The sequence below is a fragment of the Chiloscyllium plagiosum genome, chromosome 27, assembly GCF_004010195.1.
Source record: "Chiloscyllium plagiosum isolate BGI_BamShark_2017 chromosome 27, ASM401019v2, whole genome shotgun sequence".
NCBI lineage: Eukaryota > Metazoa > Chordata > Chondrichthyes > Orectolobiformes > Hemiscylliidae > Chiloscyllium > Chiloscyllium plagiosum.
In genome coordinates, this window is record NC_057736.1 from 9,043,720 (window position 1) to 9,053,982 (window position 10,263).

The following is a 10,263-nucleotide window of genomic DNA, read 5'->3' on the forward strand; positions in this document are numbered from 1 at the left end:
GTCTGTGTGGAGTGTGCAAGTTCTCCCTGTGTATGCGTGGGTTTCCTCCAGGTGCTCTGGTGTCTTCCTACAGTTCAAAGAGGTGCAGGTTAGGTGGATTGGCCATGCTAAATTGCCAATAGTGTCCAGGATTGTGCAGGCTAAGTAGATTACCCTGAGAAATCAGGGTTATGGGTTGGGTTTGGGAGGGATGCTCTTTGAAGGGTTGGTATGGACTCAATGGGCCAAATGACCTGCTCCTACACTGTAGGGATTGTATGAATATGTCACCATTTAAATAATAGTCCAATTCTCCTCTCCTTCCCAATTCCTGATATGTCAATCACAGCAGTAACCTGGCTGCAGGAGCAGCTTACCATTTGTTTCTCAGATAATTCTGACTTCATTACAACATCACTCCATGGTCCACATACACCATCCTCTTCCACCCTTTGTCCAAGCATCACCAGTCTCATCATGTCACCATGCCTGCTGTTAAACTAATTCACACATCACTTCAGTCTTTCACGGCGTCCCTTTGGAGCTGACAAACACCTACAACTGGCCTGCTTCTGCTAGCTCAATTTATGCCAAGGGACGTACATGCAAAGCATCATTTTATCACTTTTAGCTTTGTTTCTTAGTATTCACTTACTTTACATTTACTTTGGGGCTGCCAGTCTCTGGCCCTTGCATTTGGTTTTAGCAGGAGAGGCAGAAAGCTTGTCACAGATCAGAGCACTAAACTGTCAAGGGGGTGGACATTTTCCTGTATAGCACCATGGTATATCAATGTCACACTTACACTTATGTGCTAGCTGCTTACATTGCAAGAATGCATTGCATGCATGACAACCAAATGGCCATGTCTGAAAATCAAAGTCAACGTTCTTAGTGGGATTAAGGGAAGTTCTGGCTAATCAGGGACCACAGTTAGTCAAGGATATCATCTGATTCCAGTCAAAGGGCAGGTCCTGGTTAGCCAAGTGATTTATCCTCACAGAGATCCATGCATTTGAAATCTCTGTATTGGACCACACTCATTCCCCCAGTTCAAATGCAGAGTTTCAAGGAGGTTATTCAGGATACTGTGGAGACATCACTATGGTGGGGTTTTGAGGTGCAGATGGAGGTAAGTAGGCTAGTTATTGGTCATTTCCATGACCTGAATGAATCAAATTCACAGAACACCAACTTCTCATCAAATCTTGTGTTTTTGTAATGAGCATTTCTATTTGGCAATTAAGCTTCTGAAAATATAAGGGTCCATATTTTTGGTATGTGCACATTTTATCTGATCTTGGCTGATATATATTTCTAGCTGTGTGCTTTTCCTGTACCACATGAACTTCTTGACTTCTTTTTTATTTCTTCACAGGACACTTCAAGCTTTTTCCCGATGGATACCCTTACACATCAGTCGAGGAAATCATTAAATCATTAGAAACTGAAAATCAGAATGCAGAATTGATCACCTTTCAGTCCCTTAGAGATATCATCACAAATGATTTTGTCATTGGAAAGGGAGACCCCATAACAATCACATCAACTGAGTTTTGTGAGGGACAGGAATATATAAATTGTATTGTGGATGGTGATTCTGAGCAGGTCCATGTTACATTACCCTTTGCTTTGAAAGGGGAGTTTTATGAATGTGAAGACAACAAGGTGTAGACTATTAAGGACATTATTGAATCAAAACGTCTGACAAAAAGAAGAGTGAGGCTTGCTGACACGAAGGATGCCTGCATGCCAAGGCATTTTCAGGGAGCATTAGTGCTGTCACTTGTATATGAAGTTCAAGCAGTTGTGCACTGTCAGTGATCATTTTAGCAAAGGTTTTCATTATTATCTGACTCCATCCATGACAAAAGCACTATCCAAATGCATTATCTGAACCCTCAGTACGGGAGAAACAGTATATTATATAAGTGAGTGTGACAAAACTGGACATAGTTTCCATTAGGTATTTCACTTAACGTGTCTATAAGCCCCTCTGTCCAAATTATAATGCAGTTTGTATGGACTGGGTTTGTCAAGAGGAGATTTCTGCCTTTTCTGCGATAAATGTCAATACAGAAACTTCAAATATTTCACTCAAGCTTGTCTCATCAGCTCTTTCAGAGATAAAGCGTGAAAATCATTGGTCAAAATGCAGTTGGAATATTGGGGTCACATTAGCTTGAGACAACAATGAATGGCACTTGTGCATTTCTCCTAGTTTTCATTTTCAGTTATTTCAATGCAAAATTGAAAGAAATGTGTTTCGGATGGCTGAAGATTCACAGCAATGTGGTTGACTCTTAACTGCCCGCTGGCAACTAGAGATAGGCAATAAATGCTGCCCACATAATATGAATGGGGAATGTGGGTCCACTTTTCAAGAAAGGTGGTAGAGATGGACCAGGAAATTACAGACTGATGAGTCTTACATCAGTGGTAGGGAAACTGCTGGAGAAAATTTGAAGGAGAGAATTAACGTGCACTTGGAAAAGTATGGGTTAATTAGTGAGGGAGACTGATTGAGAGGTTTAAAGCACATGGAATTCAGGGAAACTTGATGAGATGGATTAGAAACTAACTTAGTAATGAGGACACAAAAGGTATTGGAAGATGGCTGTTTGAGTGACTGCAGGCAAGTGTCCAGTGGTCTATCACAATGCTCAGTACTGGAACTCTTATTGTTTGTTTTATACATAAATTATATAGATGAAAATGTGGGCAGAGTATTAAGCAAATTTGCAGACAACACCAAGATTGATAGGGTGGTTAATAGTGAAAAACATGATTGTAGGTTACAAAAAGATATGGATGGATTAGTCAGATGGGTAGAGGAGTGGCAGATATTTAACCCTGATTAAATTCAAGGTGATGCACTTTGGAAGAAGAAACGAAATGAAGGAACATTTAATGATGGCAAAATCACTGGGTAGCTTAGAGGAACACAGGGATCTTAGGATAATTATTCACAGATCTGTCAAGTTGGCAGAGCACATGAATAGGATTATTAAGAAGGCACATGGGACACTTGCTTTTATTAGTTGTGTCATAGAATATAAGAGCAAGGAGGCAATATTGGAGTTGTACAGAACGTTGGTTCGGCCACAGCTGGAGTACTGTGTGCAGTTCTGGTCAGCTCATTACAGGAGGACATGATAGCTTTAGATGGGATACAGAGAATGTTCACCTAGGTGTTGCCTGGGATAGAGCAATTGAGCTAAAGGAGAGATTAGATAACCTTGGAGTGTTTTCTTTAGAGCAGAGATGGCTGAGAAGGGACATCACTGAGGTGTGTAAGATTATGAGGGCTTTGGAGAGGGTGAGTAGGCAATGGCTGTTCCCCACAGTTGAGGTATTATAGTTTTAGGATAAAGGGCAGGAGATTCAGAGGGGATTTGAGAAAAACCTTCATTCACAGGATGAGGGCATAGCTAACCAGGCAGCATTTATTGCTCACCCCTAATTGCCCACACTGCTGGGGGTCTGGAGTCACATGTAGCTCAGATTGGGTAAGGACAGCAATTTCCTTCCCTAAAGGACATTAATGAACCAGATGGGCTTTTCCCCAACAATTGATAATCGATTCATAGTCATCATTAGACTTTTTAATTCCAGATATTTATTGAATTCAAATTTCACCACCTACCCGTGGCAGGATTTGAACCCAGATCCCCACAATATTATCTGGGTCAACAGTCCAGCAATAATACCACTAGGCCATTACCTCCCCTTGAAGATCATCAATTTAATATCATCACATTAAGGGATAAGGGAGCAATTGGGAAATTATTTGCAGAGACTCATAGAATTATGCAGCACATAAACAGACCCTTTGGTCCAAATCTTCCATGCTGACCAAGTTTGTCAAACTAAACTAGTCCCGTTTGTCTGACTTTGGCCTGTATCCATCTAAACCTTTCCTACTCATGGACCTGTCCAAATTTCTTTTAAATGTTGTAACTATATCTGCATCTATCACTTGCTCTATTCAGGCTAAATGGACTATTTTGGTGCTATAAAATTCAACATAAAGTCAGACTGCCTTTCAGGTTTGTTGCATGACATGGAAAACAATGTAAAATTCAGAGGGCTATAGCAGAAAGATTGGTAAAGCCACAAGGTGGGAATAATCCCAATTATGAGGGGAACTGTGGTTTGGGTAAATATTTCTTCGGAGAAAGTCCATCGAAATTTCTGCAAGTATTGCACTCACATTGAATACAGGGAGAACGAGCCAATTTGATACAAAATTGGCTCCAAGGCAGGAGACAGAGGGTGGTTGTGGAAGGTTACTTTCTGAACTGGAAGCCTGTGACCAGTGGTGTGCCCAAGGATTAGTGCAGGGTCCACTGTTTTTTGTCAATTATATAAATGACTTGGATGTGAATATAGGAGATATGGTTAGTAACCTTGCAGATGACACCAAAATGGACAGTGAAGAAGGTAACTTCAGAGTACAAAGGGACCTTAATCAAATGGGCCAATGGACTGAGGAGTGGCAGATAGAGTTTCATCTGGATAAATGTAAGCTGCTACATTTTGCTGGGGTAAATCAGGACAGGACTTATACACTTAATGGTAAGGACCTGGGGTGTGTTGCTAAACAAAGAGACTTTGAAGTGCGGGTTCATAGTTCCTTGAATGTGGAGTTGCAGGATGGTGAAGAAGGTGCTTAGTATGCTTGCCTTTATTGGACAGTACATTGAGTATCGGAATTGGGAGGTCATGTTGCGGCTGCACAAGACATTGGTCAAGCCACTTGGAATATTGTGTTCAGTTCTGGTCTCCCTGCTATAGGAAACAGGTCATTAAACTTGAAAGGGTTCAGAAAAGATTTGCAAGGATGTTGCCAGTGTTTAGAGGGTTTGAACTATAGAGAGAGGCTGAATAGGCTGAGGCTGTTTTCCTGAAGCGTCAGAGGGGAACCTTATTGTATGGCCTTCCAGACATTTATAAAATCATGAGGGGCATGCATAGGGTCAATAGGTAATGTCTTTTTCCCAGGGTAGGGCATCATTTTAAGGTGAGAGGGGAAAGATTTAAAAGGGACCTAAGGGACAAATGTTTCACGCAGAGGGTGGTGCGTGTATGGAATGAACTGCCAGAGGAAGTGGTGGAGGCTGGTACAATTACAGCATTTAAAAAGTAACTGGATGGATATATGAATAGGATTAAATTAATGGCATCGACATGAAAGACGTGACTTCTCAAAAGGCATTTTAAGCAGCTTTCAACATGGTTAGAAGTGTCACTGTGGATTGCAGTGAACTTGTCAATCAGCACTCTCTTCTTTCCCATCCCTCATTTTAAGCTGCCATTTCTATCTCTTGTGGATTGATTTTTAATTATTCTTTTGCATAATGTGGCATTGCGGGCTAAGTCAACATTTAATGCCATTCCCTAATTGTCGTTATTAATGGTGAGCTGCCTTCTTGAACTGCTGCTGTCTGTCTGTCCTGAGTAAACCTACAATACTATTAGGGAGGAGGTTCCATGGCTTTGACCCAGCAAAGTGAAAGAATGGAGATATAATTCCAGGTCAGGATGGTGTGTCGCTTGGAGAGGAATGTACAGGTAGCAGTTTCCAGATCTTCTACCCTTGTCCTCCTAGCTGGTGGAGATCATGGATTTGGAAAATGCTGTCAAAGAGTATTGGAGAGTTGCTGTATTGCATGTTACAGATGGTACATACTGCTTCCCCGCATGTTGGTGGTGAAGGGAGTGAAACATTGAAGATGATGGATTGGGTGCCAGTCAAACAAGCTGCTTCTTGAGTGATGTTGGAACTGCACACAGCCAAGCAAGTGGAGTCTCTCACTCCTGGCCTGTGACTGGCAGATGTAGGATAAAGTCGAGAGTGTGGTGCTGGAAAAGTACAGCAGGCCAAGCAGCATCCAAGCAGCAGGAGAATTGACGTTTCGGGCATAAGCCCTTCATCAGGAATGGGATGTGGGATAGATTTTGGGGAGTCGGGAGGTGAATTACTCACTGCACAATATGTAGCTTCTAAAGTGCTGTTGTAGTTATAATATTTATGTGTTTGCAGCATAGTTTGTGGTCCATAGTAATCCCCAAGAAGTTGATACTGGGAGATGCAGCAACAGAAACATGATTGAATAACAAGGACAGATAGATTCTCTCCTTTGCAGATGTGCCCTTGGTGGCACTTGGCTGGTGTGAATGTTACTTGCCATTTACTTAAGCCTCAACATTGTCCAGGTCTTGCTTAAATGGGAATAGATTGTTTCAGTACCTGATGAGTCACAAATTGCGCTGCACATTGTGCAAGCATAAACAAACATCTCCCCTTCTGACCTTACAGTGGTGGGGGGATGGGCATTAATGAAGTAGGTTTGTGAATGGAGATAAAAGGTGAATGAGGCAGCATGAAGAAATGATAGGTCAGATCACAAGTCTGCAGTTTTCCTGGAAAAATTAGTGGAATTCCAAAGGTAATATTTTCAAAGAATTTGATTTGTTCAGTCATCTTAATCTTAGACTCTAGAAATAATTTAAAAAGATAAAAAACCCCACTTTATATTTCCAGTTAAAAGTTGCTAACATTAGCTGTCGAAAAATGAGAACAGAAACTAATGTTACCCTGAGCGCAGCATAGTTTAAAACAAGAGACATACACAAAAGTGCCTTATAAGGGTATGTACGTGAACATTAGAAATAGGAGCAGGGGTAGACCATAAAGCCAATCGAGCCTGCTCCACTGTTTAATAAAATCATGGCTGATCTTGGGCTTTAACTCCATATTTCTGAATTCCTCTACATATCCCCTGATTCCCTAAATCAGTCTAGTCCAGCCTTTAATATATTTTTAAGTTTTTTCCCGTGGGATGTGGGTGTCACTGGCTGGCCAACATTTATTGTCTGTACCACGTTGTCCTTGAGAAGATGATGATGAACTGCCTTCCTGAATGACTGCAATCCACCTTCTGTTGGTTGATCCACAATGCCATTATGGAGGGAATTATTTCCACGTCAGGATGGTGAGTGACTTGGAGGGGAATTTGAAGATGATGGTCTTCCCATATATCTGCTGTCCTTGTTCTTCTAGATGAAAGTGGTCGTGGGATTGGAAGGTGCTATCTGAGGACCTTCAGTGAATTTCTGCAGTGCATCTTGTAGATAGTACACTCTGAGTGTCAATGTTGGAGGGAGTGGATGCTTGCAGATGTAGTGACAATTGAGTGGGCTGCTTTATCCTGGATGATGTCAAACTTCTTGAGGTTTTGTTGAGGCTACATTCATCAAGCAAGTGGAGAGTATTCCAACACACACCTGACTTGTGTCTTATAGATGGTTAGCAGGCTTTGAGGAATCGGGGGTGAGTTACTCGCTGCAGTATTCCTATTTTCTAACCGGCTCTTGTAGGTGTGTTTGTGTGGTGAGTCCAATTGAGTTTCTAGTCAATGATAACCCCCTGGATGTTGGTAGTGGGGGGATTCAGTGATAGTAACATTGTTAAGTATCAAGGGGCAGTGGTTAGATTGTCCCTTCTTCATGATGGTATTTGTGTGACACGAATGTTACTTGCTACTTGTCAGCCCCAGCCTGCATTGAAACATGGACAACTTCAGTATCTGAGGAGTTGTGAATGGTGCTGAACATTGTGCATTCATCAGCAAACATCCCCACTTTTGATCTTATATTGTGGGAAGGTCATTAATGAAGCAGTTGAAGATGGTTGAGCCTAGGACATGACCCTGAGAACCTCCTGCACAGATGTCCTGGAACTGAAATGACTGACCTCCGTCAACTACAACCATCTTCCTATTTGACAGGTTTGACTCTAACTACCAGGAAGCTTGCTCCCGCTACCTATTGATTTGAGTTTTACTAGGGCTCCTTGATACTTCACTTGGTCGAATGTAGCCTTGATGTCAAGAGCTATCACTCTCACCTCACCTCTGGAATTCAGCTCTTTTGTCTATGTTTGAACCAAGCTTTAATGAGGTCAGGAGCTGAGTGGCCCTGGTAGAACCCAAACTGGGCGTCACTGAGCAGGTTATTACTGAGCAAGCGCTGTTTGATAGCACTGTTGGTTACACATATATAACAGTGAAACACCTACAATCCTCTGAGATAGAGAGCTTGATAGATGCTCAATCCTTTGAATGAAATAATTTTGCCTCATCTAAGTCCTAAATGACTGGCTCCTCATCTGGAGACTTAATCCCCTTGTTTTATGTTTTCGCTTCTGGCCACCAGCAGGGAAATAACTCCACAGAGGCCAGTATCCCGTCACCAAGTCACCCTTTATTTACATGTGCATAGCACTTGGTTCAGCTAGTTCAGAGCTGGCTCCTAGAGTAAGCAGAACCTCTGACACTCCTGTTTACATCTCTCAGCCAGGACTCCCTGTTTGGACCAGATTAAAAACCTCAATCTGGGATGATTATATCTACCTGGCTGACATTGTTCCAATCACTACATTCCTCCTGCTCTAAGTCCTGGGATGTAGGTCCATTCTTTTTCCAGATGCTTCTCCACATTTTCACACCAGGTCTGGTTCTACCAACTCTGCCTCAGACCTTGTCAGTTACTATCGGTCCATAGCTTGCCTCTTGTACCCAGAGTGTCTTGGCTGAAATTGTTCATTTTCTTCCATCATTAATGCTGTCGAGGCTACAATATCTATCATGTCCATCTTCTCCTCAGAGGTTTCTTTCACAGGAGGGGGAGGGGGAGAACCCATGGATTCTGATCTTTTTGCTGGATATTTTATGGGCATGTTTGCAAGGTCAGAGCTTTCATGTAGTCCATGTGCTTGTTTCTCCTCCCTGAACTTTGTACATCTCAGGACATAACCTCGTGTCATCCATGCCTCTTACCCGCACAGGGTCCTTCCCGTGGTTTCAGCATCAAAGTTCGTCCCCTGAAGCAAACTGTCTCTCTTACTTAGAGGAGTCTTGTGTCCAGCATTGGCATTCCTGATGCCATTTCACCCTCCTCCCAGGAGTGGGAAGATCAGATTTAACCTGGTGCAGAGTCTTCTCCCCATTAGTAACTCTGCCGGAGCTGTCCCTGTAGTTGTGTGAGGGGTGCTCCTATAATGTTTAATAGTAATAGAAACAGGAATAGGCCATTTGGCTCATAGAGCCTGCTGTGCCATTCATTTAGATCATGGCTGATCTATCCATCATCTCAGCTTCTCCCACATGCATTATCCCCATCACTCTTAATTCCCCTACCGTGCAAAACCCAACAAACTGTGTCTTGAACATATTTAAATGAAGCTGCTTCTACTGCTTCCTTGGGCAGAGAATTCCACAGATTCACTACTCTCTGGAAAAAGCAGCTCCTCCTCACCTCTGTCTTAAATCTACTCCCCCTAATCTTGAGGCCATGTCTCCTGGTCCTAATCTCACCCACCAGCAGAAACAATTTGCTTGCTGCTATCTAATTCATCGCTTTCATATTTTAATATGTTTCTATAGGATCCCCTCTCATTCTTCTAAATTCTAGTGCATACAGTCTCAGGTGGCTCAACCTCTCCTCATAGGGTAATCCCCTCATTTCCGGAATCAACCTGGTGAACCTCCTCTGCACCACGTCCAAAGCCAGTACACAGGAACTTCAATTATCCAGCATCTAATTTAACTGAATTCTGGATTGACCGAACAAAATCACAAGGTCCCGATGCTTGGCTAACTATGTTATCTGGCATTCGATGAACTGAACAAAATACTCCCCGCCCATGACCTTCAGATAATCGAGGTTCCTCTGTACATCCTTCCTCAAGTAAGGAAACCAGAACTGCACACAATATTCTAAGGGTGACCTCACCAACACCTTGTACAAGTACAGCAGAACCTCCCTGCTCTTAAATTCAATCCCTCGAGCAATGAAAGCCAATATTCCATTTGCCTTCCTGATTACCTGTTGCACCTGCAAATCAACTTTTAGCGATTCATGTATGAGCACTCCTAAGCCTCTCTGCAAAACAGCATGATGCAATCTTTCACCATTTAAACAATACTCTGACCTACTATTTTTACCTCTAAGTGGATAACCTCATATTTACCAACATTGTATTCGATCTGCCAGACCCTTGCCCACTCACTTAACCAATCTAAGTCTCTTTGCAGACCTTCCACATCCTCTGCACAGTTGCCTTTCCAATCAACTTAGTGATGTCAGCAAACTTGGATATGTTACACTCAGTTTCCTCTTCCACATCATTTATATAATATCATGAATAGTTGAGTCCCAACACCAATCCCTGTAGCATCCCGCTCACCACTGATCTCCAACCAGAAAAACACCCATTTA

At 42.4% G+C, this 10,263-nt stretch overlaps 1 protein-coding gene across 2 annotated transcripts in view; it reads left to right on the forward strand.

The window, feature by feature from the left end:
* Positions 1–10,263, forward strand: part of LOC122563520 (protein THEMIS-like) — a 145,534-nt gene that overhangs the window by 30,572 nt on the left and 104,699 nt on the right. The window contains exons 3-4 of one of the 2 annotated variants that reach the window (XM_043717349.1): positions 1,358–1,795; positions 5,177–5,178. In XM_043717349.1, coding sequence (XP_043573284.1) covers positions 1,358–1,653 — 296 coding nt within the window. In that variant the 3' untranslated portion in view covers positions 1,654–1,795; positions 5,177–5,178. The remainder of the gene's footprint in view (positions 1–1,357; positions 1,796–5,176; positions 5,179–10,263) is intronic. The other variant, XM_043717348.1, reaches the window with a different exon arrangement.